Here is a 27,236-nt window from a genome sequence, read left to right as displayed (position 1 = left end):
CTCAAGCTCCTACTCATGTAAGAACATTTCATTTGTAAACCTAGGGGATTTTGGTTTTCAGCATGAAAGCATACAGAGCTCCATGTTTCCTAACCTCCAGATGGCACTCACTCTACATCAAGTAATCCACCAGAAAGGAACTCTAAGGCAGTGCTTAGTGCCTTTTTAATGACATTGAATAATTCCAGATTCTTGACTCTGTTTACTGTGTGTGAATCCAGAGAATCCTTCTCCCAGAGAGTTTCTGCAAACTGGAGGGTAAGAGGATGGTCTAAGCAGTGCACGATTTAATCCTCCCACTTCACTTAGAGCCAGCATTGTTTCAACTGAAGCACTTCTGGTTTTTGACAAGACCTTCCACGTCTTACCCTAAAGATGTGGGCTATTTTAATCAGAGGAGCAGTGATGGCAACTGGAGTATGGGAAGACATGTCATATAAGGAAAAGTTAAAAAGACTTAAAAATTTAACCTGAAGGGGAGAAAAGCAGTCTTGGAAGATAGTTGTCCTTAGATATGTGTGCATCTCTGGAATGAGAAAACAAGTAATTTGCAGTTCAAGGGAGCGTCAGGCAACAGCAAAAATAACAAGCTCAAGTTTTAGCATGGAAGAATCACATTAATTTTTTGGGAAGCTAGTAAGGATAATACAGCATGAAATGGATTCCCTGAGGAATCTCCACCTTTGAAGGCTAAACACACACATCCATCAAGAAAGATGTATTTAATAGGGTTTGTCTTTTATTGTATAAATTGAAGGACTGTCTGAAGAGCTTTTCACCAATTGTATGACTAACCAGAGCTGTTGGGATCAGAACATATTTTGCAAAAATGACTTTTCAAAAGCATTCACAAGGAATTTTTTTTAATTCCTATTTTAATTATATCAGGTTTAAATAGATTTCACCTCTAAAATACAGATTAATCACTTATTTTGATTGAAATATATTTCTAGTTTTTCTAACTACTCATATAGGGTCCTTTTCATGAAGTCAAGATGTGTCTCTTTTAATCACACTCATCTGAGAGGCTTGTTTAGTGCCCTCCTGACAGCCACGTAAGGACACTTCTCAAAGAACATATTATGTCATGTCTTTGAATGGCAACAACCAATTTTATTTTTTTAATTGATGAAGTCTTTAGTAAAAACATGTAGTCCTGTGTCCTTAATCAGATGAAGCAGCCATGAAGGTGCCAGGAATTTCTTGGAGTGGGGACTGCAGTGGTGATGTGTACTCCCCTCTGCTGTGTACTCCCTCTGCATGGTCACCTCAGGACAACATATCTCAACTGGAAACTCTGTAGGAATACCTGAAAAGGGGCCAAAGTATGCAATAATTTTTGGCTTAATTGTTGAAGAGTCCAGCCTCGGAAAATGTAGCTCTGTGTCTTGTTGTGAGATCACACCAAGCCACAACTGTGCTCACTCTTTTTATGTTCAATTAAGTTAATATCCTGATTAGCTCTGACTTTCTGAGTCAGAGTTCAAGCTAATTGAAATTACTTTAAAATACTAGTGGGCAACAGCTGGATAGAACGAGCTCTGTTCACCACAGAACTCCAATTCATTCCTATTTCCTGCTGAAATCAATTGCAACTCTTTAGTATTTTGAATTTTAATGATTAAGAAGGAATGTCTTGAGAATCAAAGTTTCTTTTGTGGAATAGATCAGATAATGTGTGATATAGGAACACTGCGTAGAACTGGACATCTGAGCTTGTTAAATTATTACAATTTCCCTAATAATTACACATCAATTATTTTATGTCACTGCAATTAGCTCTCCAGGATTGCAATTCCAAAATTAGTTTGGGTCTCTCCACCAAGTACAGCAACCTCCAGAAAAGACCTTTTAGAAATATCCAGGGTCCTAATCAAAACTGCCTTGGCACCGCCAAGTAGAAGGCAGAAAACAGACAATCTCTAGACTCCAATTTCATCCCAAGTTTAGCAGTCATTTTTCTTTTACAGTAATTAACTTTGCCAACTAATCCTTATTTATATAAGCAGAGTGTCTTAGAAAGATTGGCTGAGATTATGGTAGTAGTGAAATCTGTAAATAATCAGTGGAAATTACATTTATCAAAGAGATTGTGTAGATATTCAAATGTGTGGTAAGTTACTTGCAAAGCATTCTTATGGTGTATCACTTAGGCTTCAGTTTTATAAGCTTTTTTCCCTTTTGTTGCTAGATCTCAAACGAGGGATTATCCATGTTCAGAGAATTAATTTTCTTTATTTCTTTCAGTTGGCACAAGTGGGTAGCTATATTCATTTAGTTCTTCCCTTAGTTATATACTGCTTTCTCTTCTATATTTTTGAGTGTAGTTACAATATTTATAATGTGAACATGTTTCCAGTACATCTGGATTTTGTGTGTTCTCATTTTGAGTTCCATTTAAATTTAAAAGTGTGAAATATATATTTTAAAAAAACATAACATACGTAAGTTCATATAAATATGTGTTTCTTGTGCTTTTAGAACAGTCTTTGTATATAGTTCCCAGATGGCACCTTAACTATAAAGTTTCATTTAACAAGGTTTTTTTATGACTGTAAATCTGGTTGTTTCTTAGAAACTGTATTTAAAACTGTTTCTTGACCTTTAGATTACTCTAAAGTAAAGAAAAAAAACTAAAAAAAACCACCAAAACAACCTCAACTGTTCCTACAAAGAAGGTCTCATGCTGCGAGACATATGATGATGCTGACAAGGCATCATCTGTTTGTATGCATTATGTGCATACATATTCACATTGCTCAGCTTCTAAATAAATTAATTTCTTTTTAGAAATTAAATCAGATGACAGTTTTCTAAAGTGGGGTATTTTTTGTTTTGCTGGTTTTAGAAACCAAAAATAATCTGCCAGGGCCTCAAGTTGCGTTTCCTAAATCCTGCACAGATACAAATCACTAAAGCTTTCCTAAATCGGAATGCCTCTCTTAAAAACTCTACTTGCTAGTCTGAATCCTTGTCAGATATGTTTTCCTTCTTCAGAAACCTTCATGTTTGTGTCAGTGAATTCCCTGAAAGACAGATGTGTCGCCATGTAACTCAGGAATTCCACTGAAAGCTGAAGAGATGCTGGCACAGGCCTGCCCACAGCCCTCTTCTGTCACAGGGCATAGACTGCCTGACTTCAGCTTGTGACCTTTCCAAAGCCTCTCTGAGAAGCTGTGTGAACCTACCTATCTGCAAAACTGCCAGCACTTAAAAATGGAATTTCCAAGTGTCTGGGGTTACAGCCTCATGTCAGCACAAGGCCTTTACGCCAGGCTGATGGAGCAAAACCACTACAAATTTCTATTAACTGTTTCTTAACCCAGAGGAAAGTCTCAGTTGGCATATAATGATTGATAAATTGCATTAAGAAGTAATGTCCAAATAAACTGGCACAATAAATATAAAAACTATGACATTTGGGTTCACTCTATGACCTGATCACTATATGACTTAAAACTGTGGGTTCACTTTGTCCAGTTACTAATAACCAAATACCATAACTGCATATATTTTTTATGACCTGTGAATTAATTAATTTATTCATGCAGTAACTCTTATGTCAACTGCAGGTGTTGCTGAGAGTGAGAAACAAACCAAAGATGTAGCCTAGATCCACCTGCAGCTATCACAATGCTTATTTAGCAGTTTCACTGTTATGTCCCTTTAAAGCCAGATAGACTGAAAACAGTGTTTACATCAACTCTCTACCACAAAACTTAATGGAATGCTGACACGTTGCTAGCACTGTGTTACCATAGAGATACATAAAAAACCCTACAAAGCCGGAGTGAAACCCACACCTGGCAGTGTTTCAGACCCGGTGAGATGATGATCTTTGCTGGAATAAGCATGATTATAAAACTGTAGCTGCTCCTCAGTGCTGGCAGATCCATTTGCACCTTCTGGGAGAATCTTAAGACATTTAGCAAGCATGCAGGAGGCATCATTCACCAGGACGTTAGCAAGGGCTGCTGCCCTTATATACTCACACTTTCAACTCTTGCTGGAGCCTCCTCTTTGGATAAATCAGATGTAAGTATGGATCTAGAACAATATCAGTTCCAGATCCAAAAGCTGCAGCTCAACCTCCTCTCTGGGCTACAAGCTCAACACAGATTTTCTAATAGGGACACTAGTTAGGGTATCTTCTTTCTCTTCTGCTCCTTCCAGATCCTAGCTTTGTTAGGTTTTTGGGTTAGGTTTTAAAATCTGTGTTTGGCATTCTAGGCTCTTTCAGTACTACTTTTTAGATAGCAATATTATTTTAGATAAATGTCATTACCCAGAATGGCCTTAAGGCCTTCTGTTAACTCAGAAAAACATTCCACAGACCAAACACTGAATCAAGAGGGTTTGGGGGTTTTTTTGCTTATAGTACATTCATTCCATTTGTTACGCTTCTGTTCAGCCTAACCTCAAGTAAACCTTATATAAATAAGGTCATGTTTTCAGTTCCCACAAATATATACAAGACACTGCAGACAGAACCAACAAACTACAAACAACTATTTCTTTTCAACTCGTGTCATGCACATTTCTACAACGTAACTGCAAACAGAAAGCACACAGGGATCCACTGAAATTCTTTAGTAAGAGTAGGATCTTCTAATAAGAGTTGAAGCAGTGTCATTGTGCCACCAAGGAGCCTCAGCACAGAGATAACCCCTTCCTCAAGGTGAGCTTTTATGACCACTCTGCATCAGTCTCCTACTCAACAGTAAAGCTCACAGTCCTTGGGCACAAGTGTTCAGCAAAGACAACCAAATGCGAAGAGTACCTGAAATCATAGCCATCCTTTTTCAATTTTGTTTTAAAGTCTTGATAATTTTTACCTTGTCTTAATCTTAATGTGTCTGATGGCAGACTGGATTCTCAAATATGCAGCTTGTATAAGGACTAAAGTACAGAAAATCACAGTCATGGCCAGAAGGGACCTCTAGAGGCCTCTAGGCCAAGCCCCTGCTCAAAGCAAGACCAAGGCTGATGTTAAACCAGGTTGCTCAGGACCTTGTCCTGCTCAGTTGTGAAAATCTCTACAGATGGAGATGTCAGAGCCTCTCTGGGCCACTGTTCCAGTGTTCAACTCCATTCCCTCATGCCTGGGTAGCTCTAACTCTTTCCATCCTGCCAGCCCTCCCTTTTTGGTGTTAGAGTTCAGAGAAGCACTGCTGGATCAGCCAAGCTGCTCCTCTGTCTGCTCCAGTTCCAGCTCACCAGATGAGCCAGTTTTTGTTCTGTGAGCATGTTCTCTTTCAGTTCCAATGCACCCTCCTGATCTCCATTGCCCCTATCACATGTTCCTGAGAGGTCCTGACAAACCAATTTCCCAAACAAGACAAATTATGTTCTTCTGAAGCCCAGAATCTTTATTCTACTGTTTGTCTTCCTTATTTCTCTTGGGGTCTTAGTTCTAAGGTCCTGGAGTCACTAATGCCAAGGCTGTCCTTTACCTGAACATTTCCTGGTTTTTTCTTCCTTCCTTCTGTTTTTGAGTAACAAATCCAGCATCAGGGTCAAAAAGAATGTTTTTGATGACCCCCAAAAATTGGTTGGACTGCTTTTACCCCACTGGGTGCTCCTCCAGATAGCAATTTTGTATTCCAAAGCAGGCAGTACCTACATCTGTGAGCTCCTTGTAGTTATTTAAAACTTCATCTGCTTCCTCTTCCTGATCAGACAATTTATAGAAGGTGCCTGCACAGTGCTCCCCATGCCAATGTCCCCACCAATTTTGACCCATCAGCTGACTCAGTGCTTATTACAATAAGCAGGGGAAAGCTCCAAGCAAATAGAAAGTGTTTGTGTAGAACACAACTTCCACTCATTTCCCTGCCTGCTTTTCCAGAAAAGCTTTGAATCCTCGCTCTCACAATGTGATGTGCCATGCTGTCCCTGTGGTCCCTAAGAGGTCACAGCCCTGCAACTGTGCTGGTATGTCTAATTCCTCTGGTTTCTTTCCCAAGCTCTGTGGCTTGACACACTGTGTTCATGCTCCCTTCCCTGAGCAAACAAACCAGCCTCTTGTAACCTGTTGTCCTTGGCAACTTTGTGCATCCCCAACTTTCCTTTATGTGTCTCTCAGGACTGTCTCCATCCACATAGGTCCCTCAATGGTGGAATCTCCTTTACTGCAACCTAGAGCTTAAATCATCAATTATCTATAAAATGAACTATTCCCCATTAGCATGTCAGGCGGTGGAAATAACCAGCAAGAGGCACTCTCTGCATTCCTTGCAAACCCACAAAATTTAAGGCATTATTCTGTTCAAAAACTCAATTGTGATAAGCCAATATCATTATGGGGAAAAAATGTTTTGTCTTTTTGTCCTTAATTACTACAGGAAGATTATTTTCCTTCTCTGTGCTATTTTCAATAGGAATCAACATGTGCATTCCCATTTGAGGAGCAGCAGTGTTAAACCACTGCCCATCTGCTGCAGAACTGGCAATCTGCACTGGAGACTCGGATGCTATGAATTCATTTCCTGAACTGTAATTCAAATGGGTCCTGCATTCTGCTGCAACTCACCAAAACTGAAAGTGGATGTAGAACTAAATAATTTAGACAGACTAGGAAGAACTTCTCATACTGCTCGCAGATTAAATTTTTCTTCATGACCCTGCATGGGGCTGCCCAGCATCTGTTCCTTCCCTAAGCTGCTGCTCACAAGGGCAGTGAACAGATGCAGAGCAGGGCTGTTACACAGACAGGGCAGGGGAGATGCTCAATCATCCTGGTTATCTGACTGCCTGCAATGCACAGCAGGATGTGTTTTTAAACAGGTAAAATGCTGACTAAAGCTAAATACTTAATATCTTACTAAATATAAGAACAGTTGAATAAAATGGGCTCATGGACCTGCTTAATAGTTTGAAGTTAGTTCAGCTTCTTGATTACTCTAGAAAGATACAAGGCAGTACACATTACTGACAATTTTATAGGTTCTTTGGATCAACACCCACACAGTAGTGCTAATGTGCAACTTCTACCTTAGATATTTCTGTTATTTTCAGATTATCTGAAATGACAGACACATCTACACCTCAGACCTAACTTTAAGAAGTGTGTATGACAATTTCTCAACTTTTTTCTAGTACATAATGCTCCCACAAAGTCAACAACTCAGTTTATCAAGAAAATCTTGGAACAGTTATTATTTAAGATAAATCCAAATGCTCTTTTCTTCTTTTAGCTTATTGTCTTTGAAAAGCTTGATTACTTTGAATTGTATTAACAGAAACACAGTTTCTACATAAGAATTTTGTATTGGGGGCTATTTATTTCTGAGTTTTGAGATTTTATGTACTTCTACATACCTGCTTCCTTTTATGACTGAATTACTGAAGGGCAACATGGTTTACAAATTCAGAATTAGAAATACTGTTTTAAAATACCACCAAGGGTATGTAGAATTAATGCAATATACCTGTCTGAAGCCATTTTAAGAACTATTGACCATAGTACAACACAACTTTCATTAAAATTAAAATCAAAAAGAAGAAACGTTATGCCTGTGAATAACCACTCGTGTTAAAATTACGTTCTAGGTGAAACTCTGAATTAATGGTGTGGATTTGACAGTCTGAGCAGTCCTGGCCATATGCAGGCACAAAAGAGCCAAGATTCTGTCCATGAGTAATCAGCACAAATGTATGTTCCTAGGATAACCTTTATTTAGTTCTGACAAACTGAGAAGTACAAAAACTTTACTGGTTTTGTAAGCAACTGTGTATGGTAGGTAGGTTTATCTTCTGGAGAAGCTACTCCATCTCCAATAACTTGGGATAAATAACTTAAAGAATAACAATTTTCAGCTCCCCTGAAGTTCCTGAAAGACTAATTGGCAAAAAAAAAAAAAAAAAAAAAAAAGCAAAGATATGCACACAGGATGATAAACACAGCTGGAACCTGTGGAGAAACAGATAAAGAGGCCTACAGTGGGTTTTTAGCAAATTTTATAAAACAAAAAACAACAGTGCACACACAAAGAAAAATTTCAAAGGAAAGTCACCTTTAATATCGAAGCATTCAGTGAATACAATCACCAAAGACCCCTCTCAATAAACCTCCAGAACCATAAACTTCCACTAAGAGGTGAATGCATGCACACTAGTTCTAGGAAAATTATATTTATATATTAAATAAGAAGCACGTTTTAATGAATAATGTGTATTGTTATAATGAATAAAAACCCTTGCTGTAAAGTCTCACTCCAGACACAGAATAAATCCACTGTGTCCTGCACAAGTAAAGAATGCCTGATTTCTAATACTTCAAATTGCATTACAAAGTTTATTCCAGCCAGTTTCAGTATCATCTGACAAGTCCAGCATTTAGCAACTTTTAATTTTGCTGCACATTTTTCTTGTAAAACTGAAGTGCTGCTGTCAGAGCCGTGCGATCCCTGCTGCAGGAATTAGTTCCACAGCAGTCCGGAGAGAGTGACCCGAAAGCCACGGGCGCTGGAGCAGTGGGGACTCCACTTAGGGAGAACACGGCCCATGGCCGGCACAGCATCACATCATCCCTGTTCCGGGGATGCTGTTTATGGGAACAGACTCATTCCAGGACCAACACTCCGAACCTGGAGCGGAGCGGTTCTCGGCTCGGTCACCGAGGGAATCAGAGCTAGTGAGGGCTCAACCAGCGGCCCGGGGCCGGCGCGGGTGTCCCCTCGGTGCTCAGCACCACGGGCCGGGGGTGACCGTGCCGCTGCCCCTGCGGACGGGGCCGCGGATGCTCCGCCGGGCCCGGCTCTCCCCTCCTCGTGCCCCGGGCAGTGCGGGCGCCCCGGGCGCTCCGTGAGGGCAGCGCCGCCGCCACCGTCCCACCACACCCCGCGGATTCCCCGTCCCGGGCCGCCGCAGCGGGATGGCGCCGGGGCTGCTGGACCTGGTGCACTTGACAACCTGGGCCGTGTGTGCCGTGATCAAGCTGCCGCAGCTGGTGGCGGTGCTGAGGGCCGGCTCGGCGTGGGGACTCAGCGTGAGCAGCCTCCTCCTGGAGCTGGCCGGGTAAGGCGGCGCGGGCACTCGGGGACAGCGGCGGGAGCAGCGGCTGGAGCCGCGGGTCCCTCGGGCGGGAGTGCGGGGCCCTGGGGCTGCCGCGGCAGCCGGGGATTCATTCCCTCCTCCCGGCTCAGGCCAGGCGTGAGGGTGCGCTGAGGGGCGGCCTGGGGGCGGCGAGCCCGCCCCGCTCCCGCGGTGCCACATCGCCCCGCTCGGAGCCCGGGACCAGCCCCACCAGCTGAGCCCACAGAGCCTTTCGGGAAGGAACTTCCTGTTTTAGTGATTCCGCTTTGTCATTTAAAGGGAAACTCGTCCTTTTTAACTCGCCCCAAACCATCCCAGACCACGCATGTCCTTGCGTACAGCAGCTGCAGAGGGTGTAAGCCTGTTTTTAGGTTGTTCAGTGGCTCTGTACCGTGTGGTGCAGGTAGCGGTACTCGTCAGACAGGCTTCCCTCACCCGAATCAGTAAGACTTAAATAATTCCTTAAGAAAATTACAAGCCGCGTCAAACTCCAAAGACTTGTGAGCCTGTAATGCGCTTACATGGGCTAGGCTTATTAAGTCTTGCTTAAAGAGGATTGTATGAAACGACAAATAAATAAACTCGGTGTGTGCACGTTCAGGTGTGGGTACAAGTGGGAGAAAGCACCTTGAAGAGCCCTGCGTTGTCCGAACCGGGGGTGGAGGTGGGCAGAACATCCAGCCGGGCGGCTGCCACCTCCCTGCGCCAAGCCAGGACAGGGGCTTTCATCCAGAAAATCCCCTCACAAAAACGCCGTGGTGTTTCTGAAGTTGCCTGTGCCGCGTCTCCAGGCAGGGACACAGCTCAGGTTTATACACCTCTCAGTGGAGCGGGGCAGAACCCCTCAGGTCCCGCCGGGGCCGCTCCCCGCCCGCCTCTCCCTGCAGCACTGAGCCCGTGTTGCTGCTGTTTACCCTGGACACACCTCAGAGTCAATGAAGCAAACGGGAGTTCCAGCTGAGATTACTGACCTCAGCCGAAAAGCGGTGACAGCACTTCAATCATTTGTGTGCGTTGGTGTGCATTAAAAAGGGTTTGTAAGTAATGTTTGAGATGAGCATGGAGAAGCTGGAAATGTGTTTCTTCAGCACCTGCGTGAGAACCACGGTACCCACACAACTACAGGTTCTGGTCTTCTTTGAAACATTTATTGTATCCAGTAGACTGTTTATCCTTCTATCTTTAAAGTCTTTGAATCCAGTTGCAGGGAGCTGTGTGACTACCACTACAAGCTGGGCTGGTTTTGTGAAATCAACATAGAGTGACCAGGATGAGGGGTGACACAGAAACATGGTGCTGGTGGCTAGGAGTCTGATTTGATTCTACATCAAACAGCACTCCTAGGAAGTTCAGATATTTAAATTCTGAATACTGTAAAAGCCAGTTTCTTACAAGGCAGGCTGTTCCTTCTGCCATTTTTCTACACCAGAAACCATAATATTTTTTCTTATGTAAAACTGCTCTGAGTCTTTCTGTTTTCTGTGCAGCTTTGAATTTTCTGTGTAACCCCATGGACTTGCAGGAGAGTTGGAAGTACAGAAAACATAAAAGTTCAGTTCCTTTTAGGTACTGTATTGTGGAATGGCAAGAAGGAAAATTGCCATTGTTTGGTGCACTTAGAAACAGACTCTTAGTCTGACCAGTAGAGCTACTCTGAGTAACCTCATAACAGTATAGTCTAGACAGCTTGGAAGACATTTTCTTTAATGTACAAATTGAACTGCAGACATAAATAAAGAAATCAGAGTTATCCTGGAGATGCCAAGGCTCTTGCAGAGAGAAGTTGTGTCCTAGATCTGGAAGCCTTTATTTCTTTCTCAGCAATTATAATAAATGAAATTATGCCCTACAGACTGTGACATAAAGACCTCGGCGAGAAGTGTGGGCAGTGAGGGTAACAGAAACAGATTAGAGAATGATCAGGCTTGCAGTATGTGCCTGTGTTTTGTTTGGTTGGTTTGACAGCAAGGGCTACACCTATCTGGAGCCTTTTGGCAGCACCAAAACAGTATAAAAGTTGTGAAGGCATTTGTGTCCCTCTGTGCAGTCATGTTTTGTATCTCTCTGTTCAGCCTCCTTGTGTTTCTGAGGTACCAGATCTATTATGGTTACCCCCTGGAGACATACCTGGAGTTTCCTGTCGTCATTGCACAAGGTAATTTTTGTAAACCATGTTTTGGAAATGAAATGGGACTCATTCAGCACTCCAAGTCTCTGCATGTAGGTACAGTGCTCCATTGCAGTGATGCTGGAGTTGGGGAGAAGAGAAAATTGACATCTCATATAAAACTGAATTATTTTAAATGCCATTGAAAGAGATGGTCAGGTGGAGGAGAAAAACCTAATTGTTACACAGAGTCACAGATGTAAACTCATCCTTTTGTCTGTTTTCTCCACATGGGAGAGAAACATACTAAACACTCCAGATTCTAAGAAAAGCTTAGTTTTGGAGCTTGCAGTATTTTGGTCATCAATCACATTTGAGAGACAAAAGCTGTAAAAAAGGAGTTTCCAGAGTCCTTGTGCCCAGTGGAACTCTCTAGGGTTGTGTTTGGGCCCTTTCAGTCCTTTCTGTGATGAGCCATCTTTTGTTTATTGCAGACGCCATTCTCCTGGGCTGTATTATGCATTTCAGTGGAAAAGTGAGACGAGCTTTTTTCTATGCAGTCATGTATCCTTTGAAATCTGGGAGGTTTGCTTTATGTGGCTTGTTTGGTAGTTCTTTGCATAGCAGCTATGTCATTGTTTCTTGTGTGCCACTACTGTAAATCATTCTCAGGCACTCCTCAACTTGTATTCAACATTCACATGCTGATTTCTGGGATGACAGTAAAACCTCTGCAGGAAGTAAGCTTTATATGTTTGCTCTGCTTTAGAAGGCTCCCAACTGATAAAGAGTAAACTAAATTCTTAATTTACATCTTTTTTACAGGGATGCAGAGTAGAAATGACAACATTTTTTAAATTATTTTTTTTAATTCCTGCCCACGGAGGTTGTACTTACTGCAAAAAAAGACAGCACTGTTTGGGTTTTTTTTCTAAATAGGACTTGGGTTAAAATCTCAAATCTTGTGTTTTGGGGTAGATTTTGAGAAACTCCAGACACTATTTGACCAAAACCAGTGTGAAAAATAGGAACACTTAGTGTTTCAACCAGTTCTTAATATGTTTTATCTCAATTGTATAGTCTGTTTAAAAGTTTCAATAAGATTATTTCCAGATGTTTAAAAAAAGTCTTATTCCTCAGGCAGTTTTGAGAACTTTGTATCCTACAATTTAAGTGCTATGAAACTTAATGTAATATAAGATTTTGGGTGGGCTGGTACATGCTAACACTGCAGAAGCGTATAATAGACCTGGCCATGGTAAGTGCTACATGACTATCTGAAATTAGATCTTCACATGAAGTGACTTTCTTTTCTGGAAGTATTTATTAGAGGACTTTCTCCTACATATATGTCCTTGGAAGAATTCATCATTTTGGTTGGCTTTCAGAATAACCAACCAGTTCTCAGATACAGGTTCTTTCTTTTGCGAGTAGCTGGAAAACAGCACTGAAAATAGAGACTCTATGGGGGGAGAAAAGGCATGTTCTGAGATAAGTTGTTACTTGGTTACTTGTTACTAGCAAATACTTAAAATGTTGAAATTCTACTGCCACTTTAGTCCTAATGTCATAATCCAACCAATAAACCTTTAACACAAGAGGAAGAGAATAGAGCCTCAAAACATTTGAAACAGGGATTGTGACATACTTCTTTTTTCCCCTTGTCATACAATTTTGCAAGAAAAATACAATCTGATAATGCCTACAAAGATTAAAGATGGTCTTTTCTTAGCAGGAGAGAGAAAGTAAAAAAGTAATTGAGATGAACAGGATCTGCTAATGCAAAAGATGATACAGATGGGGAGAAAAGCTTCCAAGCCCTACACTGATCCTTGCTTGCAGCAGAAATCCAAGCATGTCCTGTGTGGAGTCCTCTCTACCTGCTGCCTTTGCAAAATCCCATTTAAAAGGGGGACTGAGTGAATAGTGCATTCCTGTTACTATTTTTTTCCCTCCAATTGGACTAATTTTCCACACATTCTTGTCAGTTTTCTCATTCCATTATGGTTTGGTTTGCCAGACATAATGGTAACAGATGGTCTGAATCAACCTTGCTGTTTAGACTAGGTCAGTCTCATTTTAGCTGACTTTTATAAACAGTTTTATGGAGCAGGTTGAGAAGCTTTTTGTGTTTCTTTGCTTCTTACTGCATTTGCCTCTATCAAACATTTGTCAACAACAGTAGCAACTGTGCTCTTTGAGCTTCTTGCTGGGCAGCACCTCAGAAATGAGTCCTTGTTTCTGGCAACTTCCAGTTTTGGCTTCACTGCTCCTTACTAAGAAGCCAAAGCACTTGGGTTGCCAAGTACTGGAAAAGTGCCAATTTTTTAATTCTAAATGAAAAACTACTTCTATTCAGCTAATACCATGGCAGAGGTTCTCTCTCTTTTTCACCTGTTTTTCAGAATCTCTGCACGCTCATCAGTGCAGCCAGTAAGCTGGTTCAGCTGCAGCATCTCTGGGAGACAAAAGATTCCGGACAAGCGAGCGCCCTGACCTGGGGCATGTCTGTGTACGCCTCTGCAGGTAAGCTGCGGATAACTGGGTGTGAACTACTGAGTGCTCCTAATTCCTTTTCTCATAGGTCTTTACTCAATCATAGGAGGTAAAGGTCTTGCCTTAGTTTCCCTCAGTGCTGACGCCTGGGACTCAGATAACACACAGTCTCTTGAAAACAAGTTTTATCTTTGACAACCATGATAAAAACCAATGACTTAAAGTGTGAATATGAGCAAGGGAACTGGAATTGAAATAACTGAAAGGCTGTTTTTATGAGGAAAATGTTTCCATGTTCCATGATTTAACAAAGTTACTAGTGGTCCAGCATGAAAAGGTGCTAAAATTTCAGGTATACAGTGCTAATGTAAACCTGACAATGCTAATTTTGAAAAGCTGTCTACAAATGAATACACACTTAATGATAAATACCTTTAACTCTATGGGTACTTGTAATTATACTTCTTGACAGAATTTATGAACAGTCATTTGTGGAGTTCCTGTGGCAATTCCCCAGTGGTCTGCATGAACAGCTGTTTGTCAGAAGTGCCTTTTGCATCTTCACAAAACTCATTTAAAATATTCTCACTATAAAATTCATCATCAAGTGATGCTGGATCTATTTCTACGTGAAAAAAAAGTTAGTAATTAGAAGTTGTGGTGAACAGTGACAGTAAACTTTGTAAATGCTTTTACTCTGCTGCAAGTGTGAAATAATTAACATTTAGGTTCCTTGTGTGAAGGGAAGCTGAATCCCTTGTATTTGCAAAACCTGAGGGCGCACACGTGAACATTCCCAGTGGTTAATTCATGCTGACTTAACTGTGAGAGTAGCTCACTGTCAGCTCCTGAAGGAGGGGCTGAACAGAAAGAAAAGCAATAAACTGACCACATCCAATCTAGCATGATGGATGTAAAAATTCTAATTATATCTGTGATTTTCTCATTTAAAAAGACCCTTAATACATTGTCAGTCAGCTTTGAGAGCTTGATCTCTGAAGCCAAAATAGTGAAGAGTGGACTAACAGTGGGAATATGTACAGTATATATTTTCGTGCAAGATTATCTTCTGTTGAAAAACAGGTATTTCATAATTTTTCTAAAGTATGTGTGCTATGTGTTCCACTAATCAGAATTCATTCCATTTACAGCAAGAATCATTACAACTTTAATGACTACAAATGATCGCGCAGGTGAGTGAACTATGGAATTCTCTGCCTTTCCAAGGGAGCAGCTGCCACAGTAGTTTTCAGTTGGTTAGAAAGTCTCACAAGAACAAACCATGAACGTGACAGGTTAGCATGGTGAGGGCAGGGGTTACACAGGATTACAAATCAGGCAAAGACATCAAGAAAAAAAAAAAGCCAGAAAACTGCTTATGCTTGTCGTGTGGTGCAACTGGTCCAAAAGATTTTTTTTTTTTCCAAATGGCAAAAGCACCACAAAATTAATTCTGAAAACAGCAGAACAAAGTATTAAAATACTTACTATTTTAATAAATAAATAAATGTAGTAAAATACAACTTTAAAAAACCTGTAGTAATTGAATGAGATTTTCAAGTAATAAGTATTTCACTTATTGATAGTCTTTTAATTAAAAAATTCTTCTAGAAAACTAAAGTTCAGCTTAGTATGTGACCAGTTTCAGGTCCAACATTCAGAAAATTTATGACAGGCTGAAAACGAGATGGTAGGCTGGTAAGAAATTTTTAAAAATTGACTTAAAATATATAATTTCCAGCAAATTATAAAGCAGATTTATGTAACAGCTTCTTACTGTCCTGAGAAAATCACAAGAGCTAGGGAGTGTCACAGATTTTTCAGTAAATTGTTCAAAATCAAGGCTTGGTGGATGCAAGAACAAGTAACAATCCCTTTGTACTTCATCTGGTGGTTCCTTGTTCTCGTTCAAAACTATTTCATCAGAAACATCACTTGAATGGATTTTGTAATTTTTAAGCAGCCTCTGCAGCCCAATAAAGCTGTAGCTTTGCAGGCATTTCAAGTGGGTCTTTCACTGGAAAAGGAAGTCCCATTTCTGGCCCACATTTCCACCCCCATGCTTGCTGCTTTTTCTTTGCCAAGGTAAGGGGTCCGTGGGGCTGTGCAGTTAACTGGTCACCAAAGATTTGGCAAAATGCTCATGCAGGGATTTGGTCAGGTACTGAGTCCACATCACCCACAGCCACACATTTACCCCAAGGGGGAGGCGGGGGTTCACTGGGGAGGGAGGAAACACCAGGAAAGCAAAGCTGGCGCTGGGTAAAGCTGCTGTTTGAAACACAGCACCACCCACTGTGGCACATGGCAGGGCCAGCAAACACTGATGCTGTGCTGCTCTAATGGAAAATGTTTCCAATTCAGTTGCAACACTGAACACATTGACACAGTCAGATAACACATAGTTCTGAAACGAAGTTTTGTGTACATTTCTGTGAATATTCCACCTACCAAATGGACATCAGACATACCTATACTTTAAATATCTCCTCACAGGTAGAGGTACTATGCTGTTATGATTTTTAAAGCTGAGTTAACCCAGGTACTGAAAAACTGCTTTTTTGTCAGTTGTCAGATTTTCTGTCATTAAAGTCTGACAGATACAAGTATCTCCTGTCTTCTCAAAGTCTAAATTTAAGAGATAGCAGTAGAGAGAGTAGTTCCTTTATTATAAATAACACATGCAACTAGAAAAGACACGTGAGCTGTGACTCTGAATTAAACTTTTGGTGTACATATAAATTTATATGAGGCTTCTCATGCTTGTACTATTCTCCAGGTTACAAAAGAATTAAAGGTACTGGAGTGTATAATTTTGAGCTCTCTGAAAACGATCAAGTGCTAAATGCTGTTTTCTCTTTCATTCATGCTCAGAATGTGTGGGTTCCTGAACATGGTAATTGAAATTAATTGGCTGAAAATAGTTTCCAAATATGAACCAGCCTGTGTGTACACAAGCAAAAGTGTAACAAACCAGTGTTGTAACAGCAGCTGATTTTTTTTTTGATTCATGCTTACAATATTTTTTTTCTCTTTTAGTTCTCACCCGTTTCATAGTCATGCTCATTCTCAATATTTGGGTCACAGCCACAATCCTGCACTACAGGAAGACTAAAAAGACTGATTAGACAACACTCATCAGCACACATATCATTACCATAAAAATATCATTAAGCTTAAAGAATTTAAGAATTCTTCAAAGATGGAGGAAGCTCTCTTTCTCTAATATTTACCTTTAGCATACTTATAGTATTTACAGTACTTACAGACTTACAGTATAGTACATTCATGCTTACTTTCTCTTAGAAATAATTCTGATAAGATACTTAATTTAAGCAGCATATTTTTATTGGTCATTTCAGACAAGTTTCACTGATATCACATTTTCTCTGGATTTTTTTACTACAAGGTATTTCATAGTTAGATGTATATATATTCTGGTATCACTTCAGTACTTTCTGGTTACATATAAGCAATTTTCTTCAATTATACATGATCAATTTTGCACCAACATACTGACTTGTCCTGTTGCAAGACTAAAAAATCACAACAGAAGTTTGTCTTCTTGCAAGCAACTAAATCAGTTCAACATTAACTGTCTGTATTTTAGGATGAAGAAAATCTCAGTCAAGGCCCAATCCAGAATAAGGTTCTAATTACTAAGTCACAAATCCAGTTGGGATTGTAGCACTTACATGCAACACTTAAATAGTACAATTTATACAGCTGATACAGGATACCCATAGTCACTTTCCTCAGTATACCCAGTTTTTATTGGATAAGAGAGCAAAAATTCCACTATGAATTATTTTCCGTAACCTGAGCTCTCATTCACTCAACATACTATTTTGTGAACAGCAGGGACTAGAATGTATGGGAATTAATGAAATTGTGGCCAACAGTTAAAAATGCTGTTCAGGCAGAAGTTCCTGGAATGACACCCAGAATTTCCAAACACCATCCATACTGACAGTGACGTGCATCTTGATGCATCTCAGCAGACTGATCTCCTGTGGTTGTCAGGTTGTGATAGTGCTCTGTGGTTCATGCATTTTTGGCCTGTCAGTGCTAAGTGTGTTGAAGAACATAGACTTCACTTAAACATTTACTTCAGAAATTCTAATCAATTTGTAGAACTTAAGAGTAAAAAGGGGGAAAGGATATTCTTGACAACTATTAGCAGAGGATTTTGGTTTTGGAAGTACTGCCTTCACAACCAAAAGTTACATTAGTAATCATATAGCTTGCCTTCATTTATCATTACATTCCCCAAAATTAAAAGATACAACATTCCAAGAGTTCTTACAGTATTCTGTGATTGGCGTGTAAAAACCTAGGCACCCTTGATCCCAACACCCTTGAAAACTATGGGAAGACTGCACTGACTTCATCTGAGGCAGGTTTTCTTTGCAACATTCTAAATTGTGTGACTGCTCTGGAGCAAAGGGATCTGGAAAGCAGATGTTTCTGCCAGTGAGCACGCAGCAATTGGAACATTCACCATCAGAAAACAGCTGCTTCATACTCTAAATTTTAGGGGGAAGGGCTGGGAAAAGATGTGTCTGTGGGAATTGATTTCATGTATCCCATGTTATCGAGAGCAAGTCAAAGATGAGATTTTTTTTACTGCTCCAATAAAAAGTCTAAATCTTTCTATGCTGGTTGAAAGATTAATTGTAAACATTCTGATTTTATTAAAGCTGTGTAAAGTATCTGAAGTGGTCTAAATAGTGGTAGGTGGCATGTGATACATTTTCCAGGTGATACGAATAAATGTTATTCTTCAAGATTGATAGTGTCATTGTTACATTAATTTACATTGCATTTGAGTTTTTATTGTTTTCATATATGGAGAGAAAATGAAATATTCATTACAGGTCATAAATGGGCAGCTTTCACCTTAACACTTGAAGCATCAGGCTGAATATTGACCTGCCAAATGCTGAAGAGCTCCAGCATCTTAAAATGAAAAAAACACACTTGCTTTTTAATTAATTAAAGCCTTTTCTTGATAGAGAAAGATTTGTATTGAATCCAAACCCTCTCTCTTATTGATATCTTTCACACTCCTGAATGATGCTGTAGCAAGATGAAGCTGCTCCATTTTTGGTTTGAGAATCAGCACCTCAAGATGGTTTTTTATCATAAAATACTGAAAATGCATTTAAGAACAGTTCTTAATAGGTTACTTAATGCATTTTGAATAAATCACCTTAGAAACCTGTGGGAAAAAAAAGACTCAGGAAAACAAATAAAGCTGGGTAATTAATGAACTTAAGGTAAAGTAATTTTGTGGACTTGGAAAGCTGGACCATGAGTTCTCATTCAAGCTGCAAGAGATACGGAACAAATCAGAAACTAGCAGTAAATAGTTTTACACACTTCTTCCTCTCTCAGAGAGTAACTTCTTTCACTTTCATAAACAGAGGCACATTCAAATTCCAGGCAAGCCTCATGAAAGCACAGACACTGTGTTTTCCAGTAGGTAAAGAATAATCTTCTCAGTGGCTGGATTAAAGGCAACAGCTTTAGACAAATACCTAGGCAGGATAAATCTTGTTAAACTCTCATTCACCAGTATTGGGGTGGAAACAGGGAGGTCATTTGCTGTGTAATGCAGCAGCAGGGCAAAAGCAAGCAGGGAAAGCATCTTGGATTTGTGGCACAAGGTGTAAGCAAGTAAGCAGCTCTTGTCCACAGGGCTGGAACTAATCCAACTCCATTCACAGATGCTGTATAGGTGTGGAATTACACACTTGGTGTCCAATTGTATCAGTTCACAACATGCTCACAAGGTAACACACCCTGTCCTGCCCTGGCTGATGAAGTGTGTGTCTTGCTGCAGCTTTCAAAAACTTTGAGTCTTCTTGTGTGTGAGAAGAGAAGCTCTGAGTACCAGTACAGTCCACTAAATAACCCGAAGTACCTCCAGCAGTGGCTATGAGGAACTGTGACTGGATTTGGCAGCAGGTAAGCTAGGAGCTCACTTCAGCTGTATGAGAGAGAAAACGTTTACCATGAGATTCACTATCGAAAGGTGAGGATGAGTCCAGGGACAGCAAGCTGCAGGTCTGGACATGGATATGGGCAGTGGAAGATGTGTATAGTTTATTTTTTCTGCACTGTCCTCAGTGAACACAGCATGAGCACAAATGCAGCACCATCCTCTCCCCACCCTATGGGCCTCCCTCTGCACTGGGCATTCTGTGCAAAACAGACACAGATGTCTTTCCTTGTGCTGCTCCAGTCCAGCACGGGATGCAATTCCTGGGACTGCTTAGGGCTCCCTGTCCCTGCCTGACCCCTGAGCCTGTACACTGTGCACATGTCAGCTTCCAATGCTGGCTCTGCTCACCTGATCTACTGAAACACGAGAGAACGCAGTGGGGTGGGGAGGCAGTGACAGCCCCCAGCCGCTGCAGATCGAGAGCTGGGTTTTAGTGCAGTTTGACTCTGGAGAAATTCAGAATTAGCTGAATGGCCCCAGTCTTGCAGAACACCTTCACTCACTTCTTTCAATGAGGTAAAATTACTCTTCCTCCACCAAACAATCATCCATTTAGTGACATATGTAATAGGGGGGAAATAAAAAAAGGAAATAACAGCGGAGTCCACACAAGGAACTATTATGAATTAAAAACTCCACATATGTGGAGATAACTAAAATGAGGTAGTTTCCCAGCCATGTATTTTCCCTGATGATAAATAATAATGACTTTCCTCCAAATTGTCTTCAGGCTGGTTTTTCCACTCTCTTCCAAATTCTTCCATACTTGACATTCGTATTTATGTATGAAGCAGAACATGAAATGTCACCTTCACAATAATGGTCTAAGGATGTCTCACTTTTGAAGGCGAGGAAGCTGAAAAAAAGTCTTAAAATAGGATGTTCTAAAGTTCTTGGTTTGTACTAAATTTAATTTGCTGGATTTTGAGCCAGGGTTCTCCAGGACACTTCAGAGTTCTTGGTGATGACAACTGTTGATGTCAAACAGGTGCCTGGGAGCCACAGTGATCACTGTAAGAATCTGACAAAGCATCACTTGTGATGGATCCAATTACAAGACTTTGCCAGCCTCACAGACCTGAGTCCTGATGGACCTCAGGTGTTTCCTGCCTAATGGCAAGAGAGACATACAGACATTTTCAAGTTAAAGGTGTCAGGTATTCCATTCTACATTGGCAGCAGTTTGGGGCAACCATCTCCATCTTGGAAAAAAATTCAATCTTTGGGTAAAATAAGATATTTTTACATCATAGTTTTGATGACATTTAATTTGGGATACCTGAAGAACAGTTTAAATAATTGTCACAATTTTGTTTCATTATTTCATTTTAGAAATTTCTTAAATTGCCAGAAGCCTAAACAGGTACCCCTGTGCGTTATCTAGTATCACTGACTCACAGGGAGGGAGCTTTAAGAGGGCAGAGACCTTGTTTTATCTGTCAAGTATTCTGGAAAATGGTGTAAAGGACAGAACCTGCACCAGCCTAAAACATGACAAGTTAAGTTGGCTAATGATAATTCTGATTCAAACTCTGTACTAACATGGCTCCATGCTGAAAATCAATTCTATTTACTACCTTATTATACTTGCAAGTCATCTGTGCATATGCCTGCTCCGGAATGTACAACATTTCTGCTTTGGAATGGGAAGGCTTTGGCCAGCAGTACCAAGACTCATAGTATATGAAAATCATAAATGGAATAACACACATCCTATGCCTCAGGGTTGCCTCTGTCAGGTAAATCCTAATGTAGCACGAATTGAGTTCTGTAAAACATATTTTAAATAATTACTGGAGAGAAATTCTTTCACCTTTGAACAGCTGGCTATATACAGGTCCTGTAGAGTGGTCTTTCAAGAGTCTGACTTGAGATTTCCCCCCCGCCCCGTGAATTGCACTGTCAGCACAACTTACAACAAGCTCAGTACTCTCAGCTTGTGGGTACTTTCCTCTCTCATCCTTGTTTTTTTGGTTTTTTTTTAGTTTGCACAAATGCCCACCTTCCAGTAATACAACTCCCATTGCTGTAGGTCAGAACAGAGCTGCTGGCAGGGGAGCCTCCCCCATGGCTCTGGATTGGACTAAAGGCTACACACATCCTACTGAGTCTCAGTGGCCCCCAGGACACGGGGATTGTAATATGCTGGAAAACATCACACAGACACATGAGACCAGGGGTTCCAGCAAGCAGATTCAAGTCCTGAAGCTGCAGCCAGACCTGCACCCAGCTGCACCTGCTCCAAGAGCCCACCAGAAAATGAAACAGTCGAGGTCAGAGACGGTGCAAGGTGAGCCAATATGAAACAGGGCTCAGAGGTCAGGTGGGGTACCCAGCTCCTTCAGTCTTAAAAAAATTAAGGGATTTAATATCTCAGGTAACTCCAAAAAAAGTATCTACCAGTTAACTTGTTAATAAAAAGTAACACATATTGAACTCAATTCAGTGCCCAAAGTCTAAGCAGTTGGTGATCCAAAGGACAAGAGGACTGGCTGTGATCTCACAAGCCTGGTGTACTTATTGCTGGATAGCCATGCTTATCAAGTGGTGCAAGAGCATCCTGGACAAAAAACACCCCAAACAGTAATGAAAAATGACAAGAACTACATGACATGAGGCCCACAGGGACAATATAAGACTAGGCATAGAAGCAGGCCCACATCTCTGAAAAACACTGAAGGCCTCGACCTTAAAATGAAGTGGTAGGACTGAAGCATCCTATGCAGTTGTCTTGGTTGTGGAAGCATTTCTGTGCAGCTCCTCCAACAAGTAAGGGCTGCAGAGACATGACATTATTGGACTCTCTGCCCTTTCTTTTCATGGTGATGATGTCTTTCCAGAGTTCATTAAGGTATCAGGACTACATACACTTATAATTGAAATTTCGTGACCTTTCACCATGACTTTCATTTTGAAAGATCACTTTAATCTTGCAGCTGCTACAAGATTATTGGAGCAAAAGCAGCTGCAGTCAAATCCAAGGCTTCACTATTGCAATATCAAGATGTGGCTTTCTTACCTTTACAAAACACTGCTTCCTGCCTACAAAGAGGCAAAGATTCCAAGCCCCAATTTTCAATAATAAGACCTGATAATTAGCATCCTGTGCCAATACATTATTTTCTCTACATCCCCACTTCTTAAGAGCTATGTTTCTATAGCAACAGCTTTTCCATCCATTGCGGTAGTTTCTGGGGAGAGCTAAGCTGGATGTGTTCTGAGTGTTCTTCTCTGCCACACACATTGCAGTAGACTTGTCTAATTTCTCAGATGAGAATGTCTGAATATATACACCTATCCAATTTTTAAGCAACTTCGACATCGAACACAAATTGTATTTTCAGAACCACTCCATCAACATCTTTTAGAGAGATTAGAAAGAAAAATCATTCCTACCCTCATGAGGGACACTTTAAAGCAGCAAGCAAACCCTATGATCCTTGGGATTCTGATAGAAACTAAATAATTCAGAAGATTATCTTAAAAAATAAGAAACAATGTTTTCAATTTAAAGTGCACTATGTGCAGAGATGATAATTTGTAAAAAACTGTAATGCACTGAAAAAGGCACCAAGCCTGTCCAGAGGTCAAGGAGTGTCTAGATCATGCTTTTAGTCATATGGTTTCATTTTAGGTAGTTCTGTGAGGAGCAGAGAGTTGGATTCGATGATCCTTATAGGTCTCTTCCAACTTGATATAATCTATGATTACATGAAAAAACAAATTAATCATTATTTTAACATGAATGTCAAAGCAAACTATCCAGGAATGTGGAAGAGACTGAAATACTCCAGTTCACTGGACTGGACCTTGTACTGTTTGTTCTTCTGCCTCAAAAACAGAATAAGGAAGTGATTAAGGGTTTGTACGAGCAATGCAGTAAGAAGTTTGCTTTCATAAGTTTCCCCTTTTCACAGCAGCATCCCACACACAACCTCACAAGCACAGGATGGGTAAAGGCACTTGGGACCAAAAGATATAATTCTCTTCTAAGGATGATTCTCTCAAAGCTAGATGGGAAACTAATACATTGTAAGATTACAAACAGAAAGGCTCAAATTTCCCATGATCTGACTTGACATTAGAAACTAAAAAAAAATAAAGAGAAAAAGCACATAATTTCAGTGGCAGCTTTCCTGGCCTTGGTGCCTTCAGAGAGCGACTGAATGCCTCTCAAAATGTAGGAGGTTCAGTGTTTTCAAGAGGCAGTAAGAGAAAGTAAATGAAATTTCATTGATGTTTTAAATTTGGCCCCTGTCACTGCTAAGATCCTTGAGCCTCTTGCATGTTTCCAAGTCCTACTGTGATTCCATGTCATGTTTTTGGTTACAGCATCAGCCATGCTCAGAAGCACAAGAACCACCATAGTGTTCCTCCAGTTAAAAGCAGACTTGGTGCTGGGTTGCTGGGAGGGGCTGTACTTTGGCAGGGACTACAAGAGGTAGGGAATTGCAGCACACAACTAGGACAGCAGTGGAAATCACGTTGCAGAAAAGTCTTCCTGACACCTGACAAGGTAATTCCAATGGGGTCTGCCTGTCCTTCTGTACTGGTGAGCTCCTGGACTGGGAACAAAGGAGCAATTTCTATACAAGTGCCTCGAGCTTCTGGCTCCAAGTCTGACCCCTTGTTTTTCCAGAAGATTAATCTGCAGCTTGGCAATACAACTTGTTTACCCTTGTGAGACAAAAGGACTTGCAATGAGAGAATTGTCTATAGGTAAGTCATTCAGGCCATAAAAATGTCCTGTTTGATTAGGACAAGGCTGTAACAAAAAGAAAATGTTAAAACATCAGTGACTTTCAAGACAAATACTCCTTAGTTCATGAATATGTCCTTCTCTCAAAAACATTAAAAGGTCACCACTAGACAGTAAGGAAACAACACAAAGTCCAGGATCTAGCATTAAAGAGGTGTTTGCATTTCACAGCAGGATAAGAGAGAACAGAAGAGCAGCTCTGCCTTTTGTGTCCTGGGTACAAAGCGAGGTTGGTGCACCTCAGCGCAGTGGCCTTGAGGAAGCTGTGCCAAGCCAGCTCTGCCCTGAGCAGAGGTCAGAGCACAGAGCCCCCTGCTCCCCCAAGGCCCGTTCTGCTCCCCGACTCCATCCAGGACAGCTAAGCACCATTTGTACAAGCATGGCATTCATACACTGTGCCTGGCAAATACCATCACACCGTGCATTTCCTAAAGTGTCAGGCTTAGCAGGACCCCGTGCATCCACAGAAATGAGGGCAAGCCAGGAGAGAAAGTGCAAAGGATCAGCCCCAGCAGTGGAGGAGCTGCCAAACAGCTCCCTCGGAGTCTGCTCCTTCTCCATACACAGCCTTTGCTGGGCTGCCTTGGAGCAGCCCTTGCCTTTCCCATATCTGCTGCAGTAGTTATTTTATATTTAAATATTTCAATTAATTACCAGCTTCTCAAGTTCAGGAACTATTTTACCTTACTCAAATAGTTTATTTAAAAATATATATATATATAATATTCTCCAATTCAGAAAAGGATAGAACTTCCCACAATGTAACATTTTTTTATATATATATATAAAATATTTATGCATTCAGTGAATGGAAACAGTTTTACTGTATACATTTTTAATGTTGTACTCTATGCAAATCTGCATTATCTAAAAATATACCGTACTTCTGTAAATCAAAACAAGCAGGGAAAAACCACTGTAGCTGTGCTCTGGGTTATAATACCTAACAGAAATGATATGAAATTTTAGTTTTGAATTTAAGAACTCACAAACAACATTTTACTTTGTGAGCACATAAATAGAAGACTGAATACATTCTTGCTTTGTTAAGCTGAACTGTAGTAGAGGTTACAAAATGTAAATATATTTATTAATTTTCAGTATTTCAGTGTTTCCAAGTCCACCTTTCATGATAGTGTTAAATAAAACATGGTCCTATCCTTCCAAGCATTTCAACACTCTTTAAAAAACAAAAACAAACAAACAAAATTTTAAAGTGAAATGTCCTCCTTCATTGAAGTGTTAGATCATATTTTAAATTACTGCACTCCCACACAATATTTTATATATATATATATTCTAAATATATATATATATTTATATATATATAAAGAGACCAAATAGGTGACTACATTTTTTACTGTCAATATGTTTAACATCACATACTGTAGTTGTATAAAACATGCATTTTCTGGGATAATTATGAACACATCATGAATGAGCCCATATATATTATATTTTTTGTACAACTCCAAGTTAAAAAAAAAAGTCAGAATAAGTGCCTCTGAGGCCCTTTCTTCCCAGCTATCAGTTCTCAAAACACACTACTGAATTATTTATCTATGCCGACAGCTATGTGCTAGAGAACCAGATTAAAACTTTAAAATACATCTACAGTATGTTTCACTTTTCTTAAGGTTTGTGACAGTCCTCAGATATTGTGTTGTGAAATGTAAAAATAGTCACAGATGCTTTTATTTTCCAGAAATAAAAAAAAAAACCCAAAAAAACAACACATCTAGGAAAGTATGCAAAAACAAGGCAAAATGAAGTTTCATAGCACTTAATGAGGGTTAATATAAGTCAATAACTAGCATTGAGGTTTGTAAAAAGGGCTGGATGAGCAGTTACATGTACAAGCAAATGGTCTGGTAAATCCCATGCTCTCAGATGTTGTTTCTGTAACCAACACTTCTCCACCCTTAAAACCAGTCGATATACATTCAAAATAGGTTGACACTGATATACTTAATAGGTGTAAAAATAGTGCACTATTTTTTCTGCCACAAAGCAAAACTGCATCCTAAGAGCTGGTAAACTTTCTTTTTCCTTAAATAGAAGGAATGGGCAAAAAAACTTGAAAAAATTTAAATTAAGGCAATTAGACAGGTACAAAGGGACTGCCCATGATGATGTAGCTGAAACTAGTATATACTTCAAACCTATACTAGCTGCTGAACACTGACATGCAGCTTCTGATAAATGTGTATGAATGATATAAACTTCAACATTATGGCTTTATACAAGTGCATAGTTGCAACTGCAATAAGTAACGGTATCTGATTAATAAGCATAAAAAAATAAAGTGGAAAGATTTTTAAACCCCTCTTGCAGTATTACAGTACAATATATTTACACAGTTTAATGGTCACTTCTCACAGATGCAGTCTGTATCACTATGGTGGATCTTCCTCCGGTTCTACGTGCAGACGTGCTGGTGGCATCTTTAACAAAGCTGAAAAGTCAGTTTCTTCCATTTCAATACTCATTCCTCTTGATCCTTTTATGAAATGTAGTGTATATGTCTTGCCAAGAAAGCTTTTGTGGAACAGAGTTTAAAAGGTTACCTAACATATCCTCTGACTATTTACCAACCATTCCTCAACTGATCAGTCACTTGGGAGAATACAGGAAAACCCTCAGAGATTAGTAATTTATATTGCAGCAAAAATGTAAACCTCTGATATATATAGCACAATCTCTCAGGAAAATATATATTTTTAATATATTTTGGGATATGTTTCAGTCTTGCTGTAATGGGAAGAAAATTATCACCTTGACTGTGTCTGCATTCACGGAAAGCAGTTAGCTGAAAAAGAAGCAGGAAGTTT

At 40.1% G+C, this 27,236-nt stretch overlaps 2 protein-coding genes across 5 annotated transcripts in view; one reads left to right on the top strand and one right to left on the bottom strand.

The window, feature by feature from the left end:
- The first annotated feature begins 8,496 nt into the window (after nucleotides 1-8,496).
- SLC66A3 (solute carrier family 66 member 3) lies at nucleotides 8,497-18,428 on the top strand. 3 transcript variants are annotated; one of them, XM_064411940.1, is made up of 7 exons: nucleotides 8,743-9,018; nucleotides 11,109-11,191; nucleotides 11,638-11,707; nucleotides 12,344-12,401; nucleotides 13,549-13,669; nucleotides 14,791-14,832; nucleotides 16,679-18,428. In XM_064411940.1, the coding sequence occupies exons 1-7, from the start codon at nucleotides 8,876-8,878 to the stop codon at nucleotides 16,765-16,767; spliced, it is 606 nt and encodes a 201-aa protein (XP_064268010.1). In that variant the 5' UTR covers nucleotides 8,743-8,875; the 3' UTR covers nucleotides 16,768-18,428. The 3 variants fall into 3 exon arrangements, 2 of the variants coding, with proteins under 2 accessions (XP_064268010.1, XP_064268011.1); XM_064411941.1 differs by lacking the exon at nucleotides 8,743-9,018 and adding an exon at nucleotides 10,178-10,602; XR_010358087.1 differs by lacking the exon at nucleotides 16,679-18,428 and having other exon boundaries at nucleotides 8,497-9,018; nucleotides 14,791-14,838.
- The window catches only part of ROCK2 (Rho associated coiled-coil containing protein kinase 2), a 103,356-nt gene continuing 93,085 nt past the window's right edge, over nucleotides 16,966-27,236 (bottom strand). For both annotated transcript variants that reach the window (XM_064411937.1, XM_064411938.1), the window contains one exon: nucleotides 16,966-27,214. In XM_064411937.1, coding sequence (XP_064268007.1) covers nucleotides 27,211-27,214 — 4 coding nt within the window. In that variant the 3' untranslated portion in view covers nucleotides 16,966-27,210. The remainder of the gene's footprint in view (nucleotides 27,215-27,236) is intronic.

The sequence above is a fragment of the Passer domesticus genome, chromosome 3, assembly GCF_036417665.1.
Source record: "Passer domesticus isolate bPasDom1 chromosome 3, bPasDom1.hap1, whole genome shotgun sequence".
Classification (NCBI taxonomy): domain Eukaryota; kingdom Metazoa; phylum Chordata; class Aves; order Passeriformes; family Passeridae; genus Passer; species Passer domesticus.
The sequence above is the reverse complement of the archived record's forward strand: the minus strand, read 5'-3'. Positions and strand labels throughout refer to the sequence as shown.

What these genes read in the sequence shown, in the direction of transcription:
- SLC66A3 (XM_064411940.1), top strand. Translation starts at nt 8,876, where the DNA reads ATGGCGCCGGGGCTGCTGGACCTGGTGCACTTGACAACCTGGGCCGTG. An exon ending in CTCCTCCTGGAGCTGGCCGG is followed by an intron (nt 9,019 to 11,108) that starts GTAAGGCGGCGC and finishes CTCTCTGTTCAG; the next exon opens with CCTCCTTGTGTTTCTGAGGT. An exon ending in GTATAATAGACCTGGCCATG is followed by an intron (nt 12,402 to 13,548) that starts GTAAGTGCTACA and finishes CCTGTTTTTCAG; the next exon opens with AATCTCTGCACGCTCATCAG.